The 24594-nt window shown below is 34.2% G+C and overlaps 1 protein-coding gene across 1 annotated transcript in view; it reads left to right on the top strand.

The window, feature by feature from the left end:
- Window positions 1-24594, top strand: part of LOC149802506 (AN1-type zinc finger protein 4-like) — a 75581-nt gene that overhangs the window by 13283 nt on the left and 37704 nt on the right. The window contains exon 2 of the mRNA XM_089951749.1: window positions 18811-18954. Coding sequence (XP_089807875.1) covers window positions 18811-18954 — 144 coding nt within the window. The remainder of the gene's footprint in view (window positions 1-18810; window positions 18955-24594) is intronic.

Raw genomic sequence — 24594 nt, 5'->3', positions numbered from 1 at the left:
ATGACTTAATCTTTTTTTTAAAACTATGTTAAAAATCAAAATCACACACTCACAAAATTACATGTGTATGATATCTAGTTGGTCCTGAATGAAAATGGTGACAATAATACATCCAGCTTGACTGCTACAATGGCCATCTTGAAAATCTGATTGCCACTACTTGCTTCATATGGATGGTCATAGAGACATGTGGTTTTCACCCCAAAAATGATTTAATGATGTATACTTAATCCTAAATGAAAATGTGGGACAATCTAAAGCAGCTAATCTGAAAATCTTATTAAAGCTGAAGAATATGACTGCTCCGGTGGCCTAGTGGTTAGAGCATCCGCATCGGATGCGGGAGGTCGTGGGTTCAATCCCCGGCCGAGTTATACCAGAGACTTACAAAAATGGTACTAACAGCTTCCTTGCTTGGTGCTCAGCATTACGAGGTTAGTGTTAGGACTGGTCGGCCTGGTGTCAGGATAATGTGACTGGGTGGGACATCACGCTACATGTCTGCGACATGATGTCCCAATGCTAGACATCACTATAAACTGCCGCACTGCAGACATCGTTGTGATATGACTGAATTTTTTTTAAAACTACATTAAAAATCCAAATATCACACACTGAAGAATCTGAGATATATTTTCAATATTCTTTTTTTTCCAGTAAATGTTTTTTTTAAGGGACTCTAGTTATTGTACCTGCTTGATGATGTTTTGCATCAGATAAAAAAAAGTGTTTGTCTTCCACATAAAAACTTAGATATAATGTTATGTGTGTGTTTGTGTTATCCCTGCTTGATAGAATAGATTGATCATTAGGAATGTACATATAATATACAGCAGATGAAACTAGTAATTTGTTGGAAGGAATTGAAATATAGGTTGGAAAAAATAAGAAATTGACCAACAAATTAGTTAAATTGCTTATTGTGAAAAAATCTCACAGTTGCATTATATTACAGAAATGTGTGCAAGAATTACATTGTCTAAACTTGTGGATGAATCATCAACCATAGTGTCATCATTAAATGTATGGTGTTTTTCATAATAAGTGTAAAAATGACAGAACTGAATAGACAAGATTAGTTATCAATGCAATAATTCTATAACTGATCATCATAATTGGTGTAAATTACTTAAAATATTATCATATTAGTGTTGAAATTATATGTGAGACCAGAACATCCAAATATTTCACAGCATTACATTATTTTTTTTCTTTACTGTGAAAATGATTACCTGTAAACAATTATATAAATAATTTATATGATACGGTTACCTTTGCATGCTGTCACATGTAGTGCTAAGATAAGAGTTTATACTTAATCAGGCCATACCAGATTTTAGTAATTTTAAGAGCTACCAGCTAGTGAACTATTATGTATTGCAAATAATACTATGTGACTTGTAAAACAGTCTTCCAAATCTGTAGTCTATTTGAATGACATTTTACAAGATCTTTGATCCTTCATTGAGTAAATAGAAAGATAATATTCAGTTCTGAAAATTTAAATACTAATCAAGTGCTCACAAGAACATTCTTTTCAAAATAATTCTATACATTACTGATTCAATGGGTTTATGATTAAATTTCTTTGTGTTCAGTATTGTGTGTAGTCAAATAGAAGTACTTGCTTTTCTTTATAGTCATAGTGTTTGTTAAGTCACCCCCATATATGTCATCCTTTCACAAGATATATTCTATTAGTAGTGATTGGATCAGAGTTTCTCATTAGAATTTTAAAAATGCAAATCCATGACTACATTTCTCCCTAAATTGAGAATCCAGTTTATGGAAAGCTGAAGACTATTTTGAAAACATAGTCTCAGACCAAAAAATGAAGCAAAAACTTGCACTATAAATAGATATTTGGATCATTTGTGTGTGCATTCCTAACTTGCATTTTTGTCTTTATCATATTTTGCCGAGTATAGTACACCTACCAGTAGATAACATATACCAGCCTGATATCATTTTAAGCCAATTTGATGAAATGCATCTTGATCACTACTGGTCATAGACTAGAAGAGCTTATGGTATGGTCAGTTGTCTGTCATTTGTCCATCTGTCCATTAGTACAAGTTTGTTATCGCTTTGTTATCGCTACTCCTAAACTACTTGGAGGATTGCCTGGAAACTCTAAACACACATTCATCCCTTGGTCAGAGTCAGCGGATCTTTGCCCATGGGTTGCCATTCTTATTTGGTGGCTCACATAGATCAACATTATTAATTTTTAATTTCCTACCCAAGTGGTTTTTAGCATTTGATGGGTGGAAGGAAGCATGTAGTGAGGATGATGAGTGTGCATTGACCTTGAATCTGGGTTAATGGCAAAAAGGATAAGACCCAATGGTCTAATTGGTCTTCAGTTAAACTGCTGCTGCTCAGACATTCAATATGGCCACCAGAATGACAATCTTGAAAATCTTGTTGCTAATCCTCCAGAGTTGATACTGACAGACAAATCAACATGTGATTTTCTCAGAAATACTTTATATCATATTTTGTAGGTGCTAAATGAAAGTGGTGCCTATCTGACATTACAGCAAGACATTACAGCATGACAGCCCAATTGAAAATCTTTTTTCTGCTATACCTCCAAAATGGATGGTCATATCAAAAGATTGTTTTCATTAACTGACTTCTTATGATGTCTAGTTGGTCATAAATAAAAATGGTGCAGATCTGATGTCCAGTATGGTTGCCATCTTGAAAACCTTGTTATTCCTCTTGAATGATAACAAATCAAGATAAGGCTTTCACTAAAACACTTATATGTCCTCAATGAAAATAGTGCCAATATGACATCCAAAATAGCCATCATGTTAGTCATCTGGAAAATCTTGTTATTGCTACTTCTCCTGAATTTATGGTGATATCAACATGGAAATCTTTGCTACAATATTTGTTATGACATATGGTTGGTGCTAAATGGCACCATGGCAGCTATTTTAAACATCTTGTCATTACAACTCTGCATGCACAGAGAGTCATACTGACATGGGTTTTTTGCCTGAAAGCTTGTCATGATGTTCAGTTGGTTTTAAATGAAAACGGTTGTGATCTGACATCCAATATGGTCATCACATTGGCCATCTTAAAAGTATTGTTATTGCAAATCCTCGTGAGTGGCAAGTCGTATATTGATATAAATATTATCTCAACTTGCTTCCAAATGCATGACACTATCAACATGACATTTTCACCAATCGACTTCTCATGATACTTACATTATTTGGTCTTAAATAAAAATGGTGCTAGACTGTCTTAAAAATCTTTTTGTCACTACTTCCCCAGAATGGATGATGATTATGACGAGGTTTTCAGCATGTCCTAATTGGAAATGGTGCCAGTAATACATTCATTATGGCTGCCATGATGACTGCTTGAAAAGTCTTCTTGTCACTTATAATGGCCCCTGTGTGGATGATCCTCATGACATAGGTTTTCATCAAAAGGCTTATTATGTGTACTTTGACCTAAATGAGAATGGTGCCAAGTTGACATCATTTATGTATACCACAGCATCTAATTTGAAAAATTTGCTTTCATTGAAGAATATCAGTGGTGGTTTAACACCTGACAATTAAAAGGAAGAAAAGGTCCTCTCTTGAATACCTGGATACTCTTTTAGCTCAGTAGAGCATCAATTCCTGCAAGGGACTCTCGTCTTTTTTGTGTAAAAGATGCATTTAAAAATAAAAGCAATTGATTTTTTTCTGTGTTTGTTTTTTAGTTTCATTTTGAATTAATATGTAAAGTATAGACTTTAAGATGTTTACTTACAAAGGAAAGTATTTCTTGTGTTATTATGTGATGTATCTAATGTCATGTTTGGGACTTTCATTTGGGTACTAATTTCTTTTAGCAATTAGCATGTGTCCAGAGCCAGGCCCTGGAACATTATGAAAGTGCTGTTGGGCTTGCATGGCCTTTGCTCATAGTTACTGGCTTAGATTATTGTTGGTCACAGCTTAAGCCATTTCGAAAACCAATATATATTCCCCAAACATTTTGCTTGATTGTGCAATTTGGCAGTTATCATTTCAGAAGCCACTGGCCCAGTCCAGTTTGTACATACTTGGATATTAATTTATGATGCACATGTAATTGACAGACAGCAGAAAAGTTGCCTAATTGTGCTGTAATATAGATATGACCTTGAGATAAACTGAATCTAAAGACATCTTCTGAGAGAGTAGACATTTGAATACACTAATAAAAGAGGACCCATACAAAGAATGACATCTGATAACCCTTGCTCCATATATGCAGAGAATACCAGTTGATATGCACGTATCATCCCAGCATATTTGGGTAGAAATAGCAAGAAATTTATAATCCTGTCTATGCATGCATACATGTTTCAGCACATAGTTCTTTGCTTATTCTCATCCATCTCTCTGTATGCTGTGTGAGGAAGGGAGAGAGACATAATACTTGTAAATGTGATATTGAAATGTGTGTAGATATATGGTACAGAATTCAGTGTCATAAAATAAGTGTTATGTCTATGAAAAGGTAATTATTTCAAGAAATAGTCAATAAAATTTCAAGCTGGTGCTTGTCATCTGCAGTTAACAGTAAATAGATAACACTCATGAAGTGGTCCATACTTAATTGATCATAAAAGTAAAATAGATAAGTTTTGTCGTGTCCATAACGAGGGTGTCATAATGCCCATTTGTAGTTTTTAGTGATTCATCACAGACATTCAGATCCATTAGAAAGCAGGACTACACACATTTGAGATCCATAGAACAAAATAAACTATTAAATTATAAAGTTATTTCTCAGCATGTCTGGAAATAACATGTGTCATGAATACTACATGAGAAAATCTGACAAATATGATGAAATTCCAAAAATGCCTATTTGTGATATTGAGAGGAAAATACTTATCTTGATCGTGTCAAAAGTTTTAAAAAGCGGTGATTGATTGCTGACAGGTTTTCAAATTTTGCAAATTGGTTTCATATAAAAAATATTAGCAGCAGATGGAAAAATAGCTGACATTGTATCAAGCATTTTTTTAAAAAAAATTTACATCTTTTTGCTACCCATTTACAATATATACAGCAATTTTAGGGAGATTGGTAGATGAAAGGAAAGTGTGACAACTTTCTCACTCATTGTGTTTGCTCTATATTGATGAAAAATAGTACAAATGGTTATAAATTTGCGAAAGATTTCAATTTATATCATATTTTGCTTCTTTATTCAAAAACAGTTTAAGTGTGACAACTGATTTTCAGGTACTTGAGATTTTTTCAGCCTCTGTTCATACTGGGTAACCAGTTTCCATTCATTATTCATTTCTGTTGTTACATACCTGTTATATTTCAAGTTTAATTAAAAAAAGCCAAAAACATATGACTGGTTATGACTTGCATGTAAGAATAACAGAAAATGGATTGAAATGATCTGGCTAACATGAATTGCGAATGATGATGTAATTAGAGGATAATTCCAGTCATCAGATAGGCAAGAAAATTTCTTGCCATGGATGTAACAAAAGATACAAATTTATTAAGAATACTAACCTCAAGAACTGCAAAACAAGACTATATTTTTTTTAAAACTTAAATTTATTCAGTTTGATGATTATTAATTTGGAGAGCCTTTTAATGGGTTTTGTAATCAATAGTGAATGAGCAGAAATGGTGTCCAGCTAACACATCTCCAAAATGATATAATGATTACAGTTTTTTCAGATTGTTGGGTATAGTAAGAAGGATCTGTTCTTTGATCAGTATAGTTTCTCAACAATTTCAGATTCTTTGATGTACCCCCAACCCCCCAGGGGGATGGAGATTGAGAGAGGTCAGGACATTCTTACAAAATATGCATACAATTTTTGTGGGTGGTATGAAAATGGAGAAAATCAAAGGGATATGGTGGTACATGTCAGTCTTGTAATGTAGTTTAACATGAAAATTAAGGTCACAGAAGGGTTTCTGTCTGTTGTTATAATTATAGTCCAATTCCTGTCGAAATGCTTGAAAATATATTTGTGATTTCACAATGACACTATATAGATACTGTAGCATTGGGATCTTCATAGAACTCTGGAATCATTTGAAAAACCCTGTTTATGTTGATTGATGCCATTCATACATATTTTTTAAAACATTTTAATTTTGCATGTTGATATTTTTGTCTCCAGGTTTTAGATTCTGTTTTTTTTAATGCTAATGTAAGAGAAGTTGAACATGATGTTGCCACAGTTTTTAAAATATATCTGGCCACAGTGTGTAGCAATAAATCTTCAAATTGAGGAAATTAAAGTATGAAAGAAACATCAGTTGAATCACCATCTTAGAAAACTTTTACATTGTTTACAGGTCTATTTCACTACATTCATTTAATTTGGAACAATCCTTTTTCTGAACATGTCATTTTCAGGGCATAACAAATATTCATTAGGCTGCTGGTCATGCAGTACAAGTGAATTGGAACCTTGGATTGTCCTATACCAGTTTAACTTGTCCTACACTGTGCATGAATATACTACATCTGCTTAAAATGCAACTTGTCCAGAAAAAAATAACTTGTCCTTCCTCAGTCACCACTCATAAATACGAGTAGAAGTGTAAAATTATTTGAGTCCGATTATTATTCTCAGAAGGTGGTTAATAATATTGGTACATGACTAGTCAAAAGTGCCAACAGTATATATATATATATATATATATATATATATATATATATATATACACACAAACAGACACACCTTGATTGCACTTGTTTACACAACATTCAGAATGATGTTTTTCCATTGAACATATACAAATAACATATTGACTGTTTATGTACTAATTTTAACAAATAGAATGGAACACAACTAAACATGTACTGTTTTGTGGACATATTTAGTTATGACCTACAAACAAAATCCATATAAAAAGCTTAGATCTGTAAATAATGTGTTCAGTTTTGGTAACAGTATATAATTGTATGATTTTGGAACAATTCATTATCTTGAGATCAGATGACGTTTTCATGTAGTATGCCTAGTACATGGCACAATGACAATGTAATACTTTGTTATAGAAAAAAAATTATGTTGTGTTTTATTATCTTCACTTACATTATACCACTGAAGATGTGTGTTTGGTGTCTTTGTTTATTGATCTGTCTGTTTAAGCACAGTATTAAGAAGCTACATGATACTTGACTTTCAAAGAGGAAGTGGCAGCAAATGCACTAGATGTCATTTTAGTAATTTGTGATGCCATTTTAGTCACTTGTACTGATTTGGGTAAAAAATATTTATGAAAGTGACTTGTCTTTTTACAGAGGTTGCCAAATGGCAGTTGTAGTAATCACATCTTTGATTTGACTAATCTACAGTTATCATTTGGGGTCTTTAATATACATTTTTATTATCTACTCTTTCCCTTACAGAAATACATTTCAGTATATTGTGGATGAGGTTAAATGATTAAGAGATGTATTGATGCATACAGTTTTTTGCCACAATACTACTGAAGATGGAGCTTTGCATCAAAAAGTATATTATACCTTATAAAAGTTACTTTGAAAATTCTTCATTGGCCATGAATTGTTGGTTGTTTGCTTCTTCATTTGTTACATGTATCAATATGTATCGTATGTAGCTTGTGTATCACAATATTTATTGACACATGGCATAGGCATAGAATTTCAACTACAAATGTGGAGACTATCTGGTTGTTATAAAGAATTTCAGGACATGTACACTGGTCACAGTCTTTTTTTTATGAAGCCATTTGATATATGACATTGGAAACAAAAGACTTGGCTTTTCATTAACAACATATCAGGGCCTGTATGAACTTGGTGACTGTGATTACTCAGTATTGATATGCCTTTTAACTTTATTAAATTGGTATATTTAGTGTTTGTTTGCTAATAGATGCCTGATCTTATTTAACAACAATTACAAAGAATAATTCAGTGAGGTAAGGTATCCAATTACTTGACATGATCCGTCAAGAAGCAAGTTTGTACGTCTTATTCCTTTGTGTGATACATGACAAAGCAAATCAATTGAGTGCTGTTGCTGTGTGAGTATAGTGTTGGTGGGTGGGTTGTTTAGTAATGATCAATACATTCTGTTCATGCCACTGCTTGAAATTGAAATAAGACAGATTTATAACTTTTAAAACTTTATCCCTTAAACTGGAAAAAATATTATTCCAGTTCAATAATATGATTAAAGGCAGGCATTCAGTGTAATTGATTATTTATTATAACCTATGGAAGTTAATTTTTTAATAGTACAGTACATAATTTTGATTTATATTGACTGAACCTTTACACTGAAAATAATAAAAGCACTTTAAATTATTTTTTGCCAACACTTTGGTGATACATGATACAATGTTTTGATACATTAATATGATAGCACTTCAAGGATACCACCACCGTACTAAATGATAGTGTATCATGCATGACCATGACGCTACAGAGCTCAGCAGTAGGCTACTACCTCCTGCCACGTTAACCCATCGCTAGGAGTTAATGTGTTAATATGATAGCACTTCAAGGATACCACCACCATACTAAATAATGTCCGTTATAAGTCGCTATTGTTTATGACATTATCCTGACACCAGACCAACCAGTACTAACATTATTAGCCTCTTAATGCTGAGCACAAAGTGAGGCAGCTGTGAATATCATTTGTATAAGTCTTTGGTATGTCACTGAACAGTGTTTGAACCCATGACCTCCCATATCCAGAGCAGATGCTCTAATCACTTAGGCCACTGGAGCAGCCTGTATACATACATGCTTGATGTAGTATTGAAATAACTTTGCATACAAATTGATATGATGTCCCTTATTGACTAAATTGTTCATGGCCAAAAATACTTTGCATGTTCTAAATTTTGCTTTTATATGTTCTAAATTTTCCATTGCTAGCTATTCATTTCAAGTCTGCTATGTGCTCCCACTACAAAAGATTATACAAAAGGTAGACAGAGATAGTGTTTCAGGTTTGAAATATCTTGGGTGTTTGCCACAAAACAAATTCTCAGTAAACACTGATACCATGACAGGTTCACTGGTTAAATGAATGCCACTTGCAGTCTTCTCCAACAGCTTGAATGCATGCATTTGTGAAGAGTACAGACATAAGTCAGCTGATTTTACATGTGGCATGCCTGTTTATTCAGGGTGATCAGTTTAAACAAAGTTTGATTTTGTTAATCCTTTAGAAAGTTCCTGCAAATAAAGTGAGATTTTGTTCTGCTCCAAAAGTTGGATTCACAGATTTTGACTTTAATGCTATTGTCTGTTAACAGAGGTCAGATCACTGAGATCTATCATTGCTACATGTTGCAAGGGCAGAAAGATTACTAATAAATGTGGCAGGCTCACTCCAACATTATTTAATTGGAATGTGTATGTGTGTGATCAGGCAGAAAAGATAATATTACCTTTTTTGGAGAGCTTGTCATGTATGGTGTATGTTAGAACTATTCAGAATTTTTAGTCTTTGTTTTATTTTTTCTGGGAAATATGTTCTTAGGAACAGGGCCAAAAAATTATGGTTCATTTTTTGGCAGTGAACCTGTCATATGTAAGCAGCACTTGCATATTGGACCTTTAATATTTCTTATTTGTTTCTATAAATTGCAGAAAATGCAATTTTTAATCTTAAAACATTTTAAAAGAACCATAAACATGCACATAAGCAAGCAGAAATTGATTGCTCATTAATTAGAGACTGTCACTGTAAAATATTATAGGAAATCTGCACATTTTTATCAAACGTTGGTCTGGTTTTATCTACAGCTAAAAATGACCATCAGTAGTGCTGCATTACCATATGTTTTTGATTCAGTGGTTCCCAACCTCAGGGCCATGGACCCCTTAGGGAATGGGGGCAAGGGGTTATGTATTTAGTACAGCTTTTAGTGTGTGTGTGTTCACAAAAGTTTTGTAAGTTAAGGAGTCCTCATCCTTAAAATGGTTGGGAACCACTGCTTTAGATGCTACGAGTTTAAGTATGGATTTACTGGTGGGAATCACTTACATGAAATTCATCTATTGCAAAACCAGTGGCACTGCAGGTAATCAAATGTACCAGGTCCAAATAGAATGGAAATTATGAAAAAATAAACATATTCAGACCTTCCAGGATGACTGAAAAAGACTTGGTCATCGGTTGAGTGCAATGACGAGATCATTTATGATTTGTTAAGTATAAATTAATGGCATTGTGTAGTGTGTTCCCTGGTCAACCTATATAGACACTTTTCCACAGATAAAACTCTCATTGCTTTAGTCAGACTACACTTTGACATCTTTTTCTGATTGAATCAAATTCTGTCACAAGCAGGTGGATGCATATTCAAGTTGCGTTGACATACATTTCAGTTCTCTGAATTGTGATAGTAGCTGAGGAATGCCAAAGTTGGTTGCAGTTGTCTTCTTTAACCAACTTTGGCATTCCTCTGCTACCATCACATTCCAGATTTTGTCAGATTGTCTTCTGAATTTCTTCTTTAATTTCATAGCAATGTTTTTGCTAGGTCATGTTTTATACCAGTACCCCATTTCCTTATTAATGTCCTTAGTATTGATTGGATTGGCAGAATCAATGTTCATAAGCAATTGGAGTGTGTTGTGCTTCAGTGTTTTTAGGACTTTTGATATTGTTCAAAGGACTGATATGCATTCACATTCTGATGAAGAGGAGCACACATTACCAATGCATGTTCAAACTGTTTCACAATTTCTGCATGTTCATGTGCATAATCTATGATACTTTTGGCATTACCTCTGTTCATAGGATCTTTATTTGTAAGTCTTCATCTTTGACTCAATGTCGATTTTCTGACAGGATATTTCATCTTGATACTTAGGGAAACATTTTCATGGGGCTTCGATTGCTCAGTTTTCTGTATGCTGCATAAATCTTCATGTTGCTTAGTCAAAGTTGTACACTGAATGAGGTTGAAAGTCATGGTTCTCTTTTATTTCAATTAGTAAAATCAATTCCTTCATGTTTTGTTCATGTAATTACAGTAGCTATGTCACAGTGTAGTAGATGTGTCACAGAAAACAAACACTCCATGGATTAAAATACAATGTAATTATAAATGCTAAGGAGAAAAATGTTGTCTCTTGAGCTTTTATGTCACTAGCTTAGCTTAATTGTAAAAGAATCACAGGTATCCTGTGATTTAACCAGTGTTGCGTGAGAGTGTGTGTGTGTGTGTGTGTGTACGTTTGTGTGATTTGGGTTTTAACATAGCTATAACAATTTTTCAGTCATATCACTTGGACAGCTTATTATTTATAAATGGCAAATTATTGTTAACCACCAATGTTGCATTACCTTGTTAGCATGGACAGCTTGTTATTATTTGTAAATGGCAAAGTATTGCTAACCAATGTTGCATTACCCAGTTAGCATGGACAGCTTGTTATTATTATTCATATATGGCAAGTTATTGCCAACCATTGTTGCATTACCCTGTTAGCATGGACAGCTTGTTATTATTCATATATGGCAAGTTATTGCAAACCATTGTTGCATTACCCTGTTAGCATGGACAGCTTGTTGTTATTATTCATATATGGCAAAGTATTGCTAACCAATGTTGCATTACCCAGTTAGCATAGACAGTTTGTTATTATTATTCATATATGGCAAGTTATTGCCTACCATTGTTGCATTACCCTGTTAGCATGGACAGCTTGTTGTTATTATTATTCATATATGGCAAGTTATTGCCAACCATTGTTGCATTACCCTGTTAGCATGGACAGCTTGTTATTATTCATATATGGCAAGTTATTGCTAACCAATGTTGCATTACCCTGTTAGCATGGACAGCTTGTTATTATTATTCATATATGGCAAGTTATTGCCAACCATTGTTGCATTACCCTGTTAGCATGGACAGCTTGTTATTATTATTCATATATGGCAAGTTATTGCCAACCATTGTTGCATTACCCTGTTAGCATGGACAGCTTGTTGTTATTATTCATATATGGCAAAGTATTGCTAACCAATGTTGCATTACCCAGTTAGCATGGACAGTTTGTTATTATTATTCATATATGGCAAGTTATTGCCTACCATTGTTGCATTACCCTGTTAGCATGGACAGCTTGTTATTATTCATATATGGCAAGTTATTGCCAACCATTGTTGCATTACCCTGTTAGCATGGACAGCTTGTTATTATTCATATATGGCAAGTTATTGCCAACCATTGTTGCATTACCCTGTTAGCATGGACAGCTTGTTATTATTCATATATGGCAAGTTATTGCCAACCATTGTTGCATTACCCTGTTAGCATGGACAGCTTGTTATTATTATTCATATATGGCAAGTTATTGCCAACCATTGTTGCATTACCCTGTTAGCATGGACAGCTTGTTATTATTATTCATATATGGCAAGTTATTGCCAACCATTGTTGCGTTACCCTGTTAGCATGGACAGCTTGTTATTATTCATATATGGCAAGTTATTGCCTACCATTGTTGCATTACCCTGTTAGCATGGACAGCTTGTTATTATTATTCATATATGGCAAGTTATTGCCAACCATTGTTGCATTACCCTGTTAGCATGGACAGCTTGTTATTATTATTCATATATGGCAAGTTATTGCCAACCATTGTTGCATTACCCTGTTAGCATGGACAGCTTGTTATTATTCATATATGGCAAGTTATTGCCAACCATTGTTGCATTACCCTGTTAGCATGGACAGCTTGTTATTATTCATATATGGCAAGTTATTGCCAACCATTGTTGCATTACCCTGTTAGCATGGACAGCTTGTTATTATTCATATATGGCAAGTTATTGCCTACCATTGTTGCATTACCCTGTTAGCATGGACAGCTTGTTATTATTATTCATATATGGCAAGTTATTGCCAACCAATGTTGCATTACCCTGTTAGCATGGACAGCTTGTTATCATTATTCATATATGGCAAGTTATTGCCAACCATTGTTGCATTACCCTGTTAGCATGGACTGCTTGTTATTATTATTCATATATGGCAAGTTATTGCCAACCATTGTTGCATTACCCTGTTAGCATGGACAGCTTGTTATTATTCATATATGGCAAGTTATTGCCTACCATTGTTGCATTACCCTGTTAGCATGGACAGCTTGTTATTATTATTCATATATGGCAAGTTATTGCCAACCATTGTTGCATTACCCTGTTAGCATGGACAGCTTGTTATTATTATTCATATATGGCAAGTTATTGCCAACCATTGTTGCATTACCCTGTTAGCATGGACTGCTTGTTATTATTCATATATGGCAAGTTATTGCCAACCATTGTTGCATTACCCTGTTAGCATGGACAGCTTGTTATTATTCATATATGGCAAGTTATTGCCTACCATTGTTGCATTACCCTGTTAGCATGGACAGCTTGTTATTATTATTCATATATGGCAAGTTATTGCCAACCATTGTTGCATTACCCTGTTAGCATGGACAGCTTGTTATTATTCATATATGGCAAGTTATTGCTAACCAGTGTTGCATTACCCTGTTGACATGGACAGCTTGTTATTATTATTCATATATGGCAAGTTATTGCTTACCAGTGTCATACAGAGAACAGAACAAGTATTTTTCCACATTTACAGGTCACATGCTTTGCTTTGTATGTAATAATAATAATAATAATAATACTTTATTTATAGAGGGTGACTCATTATTAGTCAAGGACTATTCTCCCATGAGGCCCTCTTAAGGAGAGTATAACAATGCACATTATATGAAGATACATGTAGCAGTAATTGCTGTTTATTTTAACATGTTCAGTATTGAAATACTAAATTACATTATCTATTAGAAGCACATACATACTCATGATATCTCTTCTTAAATACTCTAATATTTTCTGAAGATTTTACATGTAGTGGAAGCTTGTTCCACAGCTCTGTACCAGAGCATTGGATGCTCTTTTTAAATTGCTGTTCTTGGTTTTGGTGCTAAAAGGTTTCCATGTCATGTTGATCTCAGCTGGTATTGTATTGAAAAAGACCTGATTAAGTCCTGAAGATACTCTGGTGCAGTTCCATGTAGACATTTATAAAAAAAAAGAACTGCCTTGTGAAAATATATCCTGTCATATATTGTGAATCATTTGAGTTCTGTAAAGAATGCTTTTGAGGGATGATCAATAGATGCATGTAAAATTACACGTGCTGCTCGTTTCTGAAGTTTGTAAAGTTTATAGCTTTCAGTACAAGTAAACAGATGATCTTCATATGGGTGAGGGACCTATGACTTGATACCCAACTGGGGCACTGAATATTTTAATTTACCAGTGTTTTTCAAGAATTTTCTAAACATTTAAGTGCCACATTTTGTTATTGTTGTGTGTTTAATGAAGTTTTTTCAGCACACAACAGGCTGTACATGGCAGCCAGTATAACTGGTTGAGGAAGAACCAGGGAAAATCCTGGTAAAATACAACCTCTGGGAAGCCACTGGCAAGATTTCTCACATACCCACATTGGCAAGGCCCAAAATTCAAACCCATGCAGACAGATTGCAGTGATCACTTTAGACCACTTGGCTACCAGGGCAGCATGTGCAATTGCTGCTGATCCTATGCCATCTATTTTCACATTGGTCTGATGCATCAGCGAGTAGCTAGTCTCTCTGACCAGTTGGACTTTTAGGTATGCCGAGTAAATTTATTCTTCATATATATATTTTTATAATATTAAAAGAAATGTTAAAAAAATACCAAGTGAAAAGTAAATACCAGTGAATTGTTTCTGGTGACCACTTGTGATTATGGGTGATATGAGAAAATAAATAACTTTTCTTTAATCACAAGGTGCTTGTAACTCCAGATAAGACTCATCTGCATTTGTGTGATGTCTGATAACACATATGCTACTTCAAATTCTCAACATCAACATGTGGGGGTATTTGGATGTCTTGAAGCTATCATAGGCAGAAGAACCAAACACATCCATGGAAAAAACCTGGAAATGAAACAAAACAGTGAAATGAAAACAATAGCTGGGATACAGAATTCACTTAGAATATGGAAACAGGATGCATGCCATAAGACCATGACAATACAGTACTGTTATAGCTTGTTCATCTCGGCATCATGAATGATATCTGAGACTTGAGCTTAGTGAATTTTCACGTAAGCCTTTCATAACATAATGTTAACGAATTCATTTCATGCATGAATGATTTAAAAACCATTTTGTATCAGCTTACATAGCATCACTACTTGTTTGATATATATATCCTGCAAGAGTTATCTGTGTATATGTATTCAACCATGTTGACCCAGGAGCTATGGAAGAGTTCATTTATATTACAGAACTAGGCAGTTAGCTCTCATGTGTCACAGGTAAACAAACATGGTGTACTTTTTAGACAAACTATATTACAGACATGCATTAAAAAGGTAAATTAGTTTAAAGAAAACTAGATGATGCAGATGATGTTTCAATTAGGTAAATTCTTCTACATTTAAAGACGCTGATGTGAAAATTCACTGAGCTACAGACAGATATTCATGACGCAGAGCTGAACTTCAGCTGAGTCTAGTTCTGATAAGTCGTTGATGACAATTCAGTGGATGAGGATTTTTATTCAGACTATGATTCAGAATGGTCATCAACGGTTAGACTATGATGCCAAGCCTTTTGATGAGTTAGACATGGAACTAGATCAGCATCAGTAAATAGTAGCCATGTTATGTTGAATTAATAAAATGTAATCAGTATTCTATTTTATGTTTTTATGTTCTACATTTCATTGTATAAGTAACCTTACTCAGGGAGGATATCATGCCTACCATCATTTTCCATCGAGTCACTGACTGCATTTTGTCTTGGTTGGTTATGGAGAGGGTGAGTTGCATTTTCAGGTTACTGGTCGTATGGGCTTGCAGGCATTTTGGGCAAGTTTCGCACCCTCCACTTTGTCAATTCACTAAGGATTTTTTTTCAGGCAAATCAGATAACACTAATTTTTATAAGCTCAAGAGGCAACTCAGATTATAGCACAGGCCCGTTCTACATTTAGAAGGGCCCTAGGTGTCATGCTGTCTGATCTTTTTTAGCAATGGCATTCATTGCAGCATAGAATTAAAAAAACAGTCTATTGCCATAACGACTTCAATTTTTTTTATACAGATGTGTTTTATACATGTAATAAAGAAAGATTCTGATACTCATTCTTGAGAAGTACAGTCTGTTGTTTTATTGTCGGCAACAGCATGTACAAAGCAAACTGCAAGAAATGAGCAATGGAATAGCAGCGAGGAATCCCCCATCAATCTGTGATTTCATACATGGATACATGTAGCCAGAAAAAAGACTAACAACTCGACATTGGAGTATGTAGAATGGAAAACAATACCTTAAAACAGAAGACTGAAATTACAAAACTACAAAGAAATCTTAGAAGGTGAACTTAGCACGCAAAGCATGAGAAAAATGGTGGCAGCTAGGAGAGAACTAAAGAACCTTGGAAATTTTTTTCCAAATCAAGAGAACTGAAACTAGTGAGGGAAGTTCTATTGAATGTGCTTACAAAGATGGAACACAAGAGCTTGACATGTCCCATATACATGTACCATGAGATAGAATACCGGAACAGCAGCAGTGATGGTTGCATTGAAAGTACAGAACCCAGATTACATTAAAAACTTGTACTCAGTTAACCCCAAAGGATATAAAAGATATATAATCAGACCCAGAGAGAAACAACCAATTCTACCGTATAGAGAGATGAGCATAGGGAAAGAGAAAGTTATAGTAAAAAAAAACAACACCCATATTAAGAAAAGTAAAGAAACAAACTGGAGAACTGTATCTGTCGGACATTCCTCTAGAAATTCCACTGGAGGATGTAGCAGCACAATTTTTAAAAAAATCAACATCCAAGTGATTTCATCCAGATTGGCAACTATCCCCCTAACAACAATTTACAATGGAATGCTATCCCCATAACAACAATTTACAATGGAATACTATCCCCATAACAACAATTTACAATGGAATGCTATCCCCTAACAACAATTTACAATGGAATGCTATCCCCTTAACAACAATTTACAATTGAATGCTATCCCCCTAACAACAATTTACAATGGAATGCAAATACTAGAAATCAAGAAAAAACAAATTGAAGGACATAAAGAGAGCATTCTGTATATTTGGATTTTTAGCTAAATCATGGTACAGAGGGTGTATCTATGACAGAAAATATAACAACAGAAAATATAATAGGTGTGGAAATACAGGACATACACCCTTCAAATGTCTAACAAATCAGGCAAAACAAGCAGAGACTGGAGACCCCCAAGTCATGAAGTGCCAACAGCAACAACAACAAAGTCAGGAAAACCAGCAACCAGAAGTTAAACAAAACACTAACCAACAACAAAAGGAAGTGAGACAACAACAACAACAAAAACAAGACCAAATCAACCCCAACAGCACCAAGAAATGCAAGAGCAGGCAATAAAGTTAACAAATTTCACAACAGTACAATCAGTTATGATGGGAAAACAAAATGCTGATTCACAACGAAAAAATGTGAGACACCAACAACAACAACAGGGAAAGCAGCAAGAAATGCAAGAACAAGAAGAACAATGCCCCAAAATAAAACCTAGAGTAAAAAAAACAGCAAGAAAAAGAGAAGCAATGGACAAAAAGCAAGAACAAAAACAAGAGGAGGCAACAACAACAACAAAATTGGAAACTCCTACAACAGTACAATCACCAATGAAGGATAAAGACAGAGATAGAAATAGAAGAAGGGAAAAAAGAAGGAAACTAAGAGAGGATAAATAATCCCGAAAGGCAGACAACTTTTTTTTATGCAAGATGACGAATGCCTAGGGAAGATAATTAATTTCGTTTATATATTAAAAAAATTCTAAAAAAATTAATTAACAAAATTTTAATAATTTTTTTTATTAAATAAAATAAAATTTTCAACAAAATAAAAAATTTTAAAAAATATTATAGGGGAAAAAATCTTTACCAAATAATTTTAAAAAAGATATTTAATATACACAAAACTATAGCACACACAAATTATAATATTAGGGCAGAAGGGTTTCTCGAAATGGTCTGGAAAGATCAAATGGAGAGTTTCCCTCCACCCCACCCCACCCCACCAAAAAAAACTGCAGTAACACTTGACTTGAAATACCACTGATTTTGGAATACCACCTGTCAAAGACCTTATTTTAAATGGCAAATATAGGATTTTGTGTTATATGATATCCAGTAATGAGAGATGACCTGTCTTGTTCTTGGCAGAAGAGGTGATCAGTCATAATAGGTGTGGTTGTATTTCCTGCCTTTTTAAAATCAATTTTAACTCATGTGACCAAAAAGGCAAGTGATCTTTTTTTATGGTCCTTTTGTTTGTTGGGCATTATTTGTCATCCATCATCTTTAGTGTATCATCAAAAATTATTTTTACAGCTGCTTCTCATAAAAGCCTAGACTAATTTCAACAAGACTAGGCAGAATTTTTTTGGGGCATGAAATCTTTATATTTTATTTGTTACATAGATTCTGCCTGACATTTATTTCCTGAAGTATACCTATTTGATTTTACTTTTTCTCTCCTTTTCAGGAATTAAAGTTTTCTTTATCTCTACTTTATTTACGAAATGGTGCTTGAAAGGCAGTGTATTTATATATGCAAGCATCTCTTTTGGGTTGAAAGATGGGGATTGTTTAACTTTATAATTTGCAATAGTAGGATTCTTCATTGAGAGATAGCTATTTAATTTTGGCTTTATTTTTGTATTTTCAGGTATTCCCATTGCCCAGCAGCACTTGATTTGGAACTCTATGGAGTTGGAAGATGATTATTGTCTCCATGACTACAGCATCCATGAAGGTGCCACACTAAAACTAGTCCTGGCCATGCGAGGAGGGCCAATCAACACCAGAAGGAGTAAGTTGTTAAAGTCAAAATGCTTCTTGTGAGTTGTGGGAGTTTGAATGGAATATGGATGCAGATATTTGTGCAGTGGCGAGCAGATGAAGTTGAGGTTTGTTATTTCCTCTTCCTTTGTGCAGTTTAGTATGGAAGAGGGCTAAAATGATAAATAAATCACCAAGATCTGAGCTTGATGTTGATGTGTATGTAATTCCAAAAGAGTTCTGACCAGTCGAATCTTGGGCTGTCATTGAACCATAATGTAATTTCACCCACTTGAGGCAGTTTCAGCTGTATAACATACATATTATTTTGTGCACCTTTCTGCTACTTTTTGATCCAAATTGATTCCACACGAGGTAAAAGCAGTGACCTCCAGAATCTAGTGGCAGAGATTTCCAGTGAATCCGGTTTTTCTCACCTTCTAAAAGAACCATGCATGCAGGTTTTCCATCCAAACTCAAGGTTATTTCGTACAAATGTTCACATGTCAAGCGTCAAAAAAGTACAATTTGGTCAACATTAATCAGCTTTTTAGTGTTATTTCTCAATCTGTTGGCAGGAACATCTTTATTCTTTTGTGTGAATGATGAGGCTGCTAATTAATGAAAGCTAGGCAATCAGGGAATACTTGTGCTATTACCGAAGCATGTTCAAAAATGTGTATGCTGCTGATTGCATCTGATTACAAGCAGCAGTGATATGGATTCCATATTTTATGAGAGAGAGAGACAGACTGAGAATGACTGACTTTACTAAAGACATGATCCCAAAATGCTTTGGAAAAGTTTCATCTCATTTTACTGTATTATACAAGTATTAGAGTAGCACAAACAAAAAAAGAAAAGGAGAAAATATTAATTTTTATTATATACTTAGGTGTGAAATATAGACTTAATGGCAAAATAATTTTCATGTTTTCCATTTCTATACTTTTTTATGTGAAAATATAAGATTTCCCATCATGCCATGCGATGCTTAATTGTGTGTGCCAACAAAAGTTGTACTGCAACAACAAAAATGAGTACTTCATGAGCTAGATCAAATAAATAGAAACTACCTTTTATTTCATACATGGAAGTTAATGTTTGATAAATTCATTTAACCAGATTGCCGTTTGCATCTCTCTTAAGTTATTTCCCCATCCTTGAGAACAACAGCAAACCTGCTGTGATGCAATGTTGAATCAGACTTGCATTTTTTTTTCAGATAGGGTTAAGCATTTTACAGAATGACAAAAATGTGATTAACTGCGACAGACTAGGTCAGCACAATCCTACTGCTTTATTAAGTCACATATATTTATGTGACCAGGCGATGAAAGTGAGGTAAATTTATGAAAATTCGGTTGGGTTGAGCATGCTGTACCAAAGAGTGAGTTTAAATCTTCTAGACATCAATTTTTGGAATAAGTTTGGTAGATAAGTAAAAGAAGATTTACTCTTCCTACATTAATACCTGATATATTTCATCCTGTGGTACCAAAAATGATATATTTTAACTTTATGCTTGGCCACTTCTTAAAATACCATGTTTTTGGTACCACATGATGGAATATATCCAGTATTAATGTAGGAAAAGAAAATATGCTCTATCTTCTGATTTCCAAATGTATTTGGTGATACACTGGAACCCTGCTATAACACAGTAAATGGGGTCCAAAAAATAGGATCGCGTTAATGTGGGGTTTTACAGTATTTTACTTTTTTCAGAGAACAACTCGTTGGCACATATACGTATATTCATTTCTAATGTGTATGATGAATAGGGTATTAACACCATTTACTATCGTGCTGTCATGGCATGCAGTTCATCTATAATGCATGTAATTCCATTGGAAAATAACACACAGATATACAATTTTCAATAATTTTTTTCACAGAATATTGTGTCTGAATTCAACGTCTAATATACAGCATGAACAGAATATCAACACCGTTTACTTGCCGTCTGATATCGTACCGTCAGGGCTTGCAGTTAATCTATAATATATGTAATTCCATTGCAAAAATTGCATACATATTTAAACTATTCAATAATTTTTTCACACATCATTATGTGTCTGAATTCAATGGGAAAAATTAACAGCAAAATTAGGTTAAAAAAGACGAAGCACGTGCACGGTTCATTACGTTCCAGGGTCTATTAACGTTGTCTGTACAAATTTCATACTGCTAACATTTTCTCATATGCGTTTCCATGTACATTTATCCATTGCAAATTTCCAATAATTAACACTTGTACGCCTATTTGTCTGAATGACTACAGCGAGAATAATTTACAATCAACACCTGCTTTCAGCGTGCATATAACTTTTACTTCAGATTTTGTGAATATCGAATAAACGTGTGAAAACTACTATTCAAATCCTTGTACAAAGCGCAGAGAGCGACTTGCGTTTGTGAACTTGCTTTTTCATAACGGTAAAATATTTTTATAAAAAATAGGAAATTAATAACGAGTTCACAAACAAACACCATACCCATGTAAAACCAGAGAAATAGTGCAGTAGGCCTGCAATGGTCACTAGTCACTTTTATAAAAGACATTTTAAAGTTGAACGCATGTACAACTTCATATCCTTTCAATTTCCAGCTAATAAAGCGGACATTATTTACTGGTCAACTGATTGCGTCTAATAACACCACCAAGCACATCAAACATGTTGGCGGCTTTTGTTTTTTGATGTTTATTAAACTGTGAGAATCTTTTATCAACCACCGCATTGTCTGCTGCTTGGTTGTGTATGCAGTTAAAGAAGAAACACATGATGGCTATTGTTTGAGCAATGACTGTATACAGAATTAATTGAAAACAATCACAAAGATGACTTGCTGGCTTTACTCATCGACCATTAATAAGTAACATTTCTGATGTTTATTTTGGCATAACACTTCAAGAACTTGGTGATATTGTTAAATTTCAGAAGCTATGCCACTATCATGTTATATTAAAATTCATATGTGAACTCTTCCCCAAAATGATAATAAGCATTTTACACACTATTTCTCGTACTTAAAAAAAATATTCTTTCCCAGTACAAGAACAATACACATACATGTATTTAAAATTTCAGGAACCACGACATGATCATATTAAATTCGAAATTCATACGTAATCTCTTCCCCATAATGATAATTTAAAAAAATTTAGACACTATTTCATTTACTTTGAACAAAAAATTTCATGTGTGAATGAATATACAAAATTTCGGGAGCCACGCCATGACTCTGTTATATCCGAATTCGCGTTATAACGGCGCGAGTTATAGCGGGGATGCACTGTACAATAATACATATATGTAAATGTTGTACAGTACATATGTTTATATACAACAAATGAAAAACAAAATATGACACTATACAGAAGGATAGGGACAAACTACTTTAGCTGTCTGTTGGTATACACAACAAAAACCTATTCATCAGCAACCAATATTATCTTGTCACTATCCATATCAAATAAGGTGAAGATCAGTCCCTCACTGGTACACTGGTTGTGATCTGTGTATTATTATGAAAAACTTTTCGTGTATTTTGGTATGTTTGCACTGCTATAAATGTATGCATATTTATTTTATCGGAGTACATGGAATTGCCCAGTAATGATATCTGAACATGTCGACCCCTGGAGATACGTTTCTTTTTTGCCTGAAATGGTGGTAGGAAAAGAGATTTGTAATTTCTTTTGAATGCATCAAAACACATGTTTTTAAGAAATTTTCATTTAGCTGGATGTTTACTTGCATAACGGTTTGTTTTCTGTTGGCTGATTTTCTTGTATTGGACTCAAGATTTTTTAGCCCTGGTCCCTTTTTACTTCAGATATTAAACTAATCATACCTTTTGCAAAGTTTCATTTGTGTTATTACTTTTGATTTAAGTTCATAAACACTGGTCTGAAATGGGCATTTTTTAAGGTTAAAAAAACAGATCTGGAAAAAAAATCTGGTTGTTTGGTATCATTGCAGAACTTTATCTTTCATCTTTTTTGCAATATCACTTTCTTTGCCTATCATAAATGATGTTTAGACCACAGAGCTTGGAAGTAGGGTACAACTTTGACTTGTGATACATAATCTTCATAATGGTGAATTGAAAAGAACTTACTATATTTAAGATGTATATTGTTGTCATTCTAATAGAAAGGATTCAGTTGTTTGATAAGACTGCTTGTACAGTATCTATCTTATTCCAGGCCAGGTTAGTTTTTACACTTTACATAGATGGGTTACTTATAATTTCTGTTGGTAACATGTTCCCCATTTGAATTTTAAAAGGCAGGAATTAGGATAAAAGGTAATTGTACAGATAGGGAGCAGATTGATGAAAGTGTTGTCTGTCTCATTGTTAATGACAAAAGGATGAGAAGGAGCAGAATGATCAAAGTGTTGTCTGTCTCATTGCTAATGACAAAAGGATGAGAAGGAGCAGAATGATCAAAGTGTTGTCGGTCTCATTGCTAATGACAAAAGGATGAGAAGGAGCAGAATGATCAAAGAGTTGTCTGTCTCATTGCTAATAACAAAAGGATGAGAAGGAGCAGAATGATCAAAGTGTTGTCTGTCTCATTGCTAATAACAAAAGGATGAGAAGGAGCAGAATGATCAAAGTGTTGTCTGTCTCATTGCTAATAACAAAAGGATGAGAAGGAGCAGAAAGATGAAAGTGTTGTCTGTCTCATTGCTGATGACAAGGATGAGAAGGAGCAAAATGTTCAAAGTGTTGTCTGTCTCATTGCTAATAACAAAAGGATGAGAAGGAGCAGAATGATCAAAGTGTTGTCTGTCTCATTGCTAATGGATGAATTATATAACAATTTTATCAATTACATCAAAATGAAATTGGACGTGGCATTGCAATGATTAATTTTCTCGTAGATATAGAGTTACAAACTTAATGTAAAATTCACTTAGACATTCTGTTGAATTGATAGACCAGATTTCATCATATAATTGAGTGACCAATCGTACTCAGATAGTGGGCATGTCAGCATCACCTGATTCCAGTCTTTTTTAGTCACTGTTGGTGATTGATTGGCATGGCCGTATTTCTTTTCCTTCTCTCTCTCTCTCTAGCCTCTTTGGACCATCAACCATCTTGGTTGTAGATTGTCCTTTCTTCTACTGTGCGGCACAGGTATGGAGCTGTTTTTGTCTTCTCCTAGGATCAAACAATATTCCCCGTTTTTTTTTTTACATCAGATATTGTCTTATTGCTATAACAGTGTGGTTATACAAGATGATTGAACAAAATGCTCATTCAATAAAATGAGCCCTGCTCAGTTATCATGGAGTCAACATAACGGCAATGAAAACAAACCTGCAGGAGAGCTGCTGTTAAGCTTTTAAGATGTCAGCTTGTTCATGAAAATAACGTTAATGGCAAAGAAAACAAACCGTGTTGATGGCTTCTGTTGTGCAATGTTTTTAGTTCGCATATAAAATTACCACGTTAGTAGCAAAGAAAACAAATGGTGTTCATGGCTTCTGCTGTGCTAGGTTATTAGTTTTGCACATGAAATTAATATGTAAGTAGCACAGAAAACAACTGTGTTGATGACTTCCATCGTGCTAGGTTATCAGTTTGCACTTGGAACCTATTTTCAAAAAGTTTGTGTCAACTCACATGTATCCAGGATGACTTGCTGTGACTG

The sequence above is a fragment of the Sinohyriopsis cumingii genome, chromosome 3, assembly GCF_028554795.1.
Source record: "Sinohyriopsis cumingii isolate HCF-2022 chromosome 3, ASM2855479v2, whole genome shotgun sequence".
NCBI lineage: Eukaryota > Metazoa > Mollusca > Bivalvia > Unionida > Unionidae > Sinohyriopsis > Sinohyriopsis cumingii.
The sequence above is the reverse complement of the archived record's forward strand: the minus strand, read 5'-3'. Positions and strand labels throughout refer to the sequence as shown.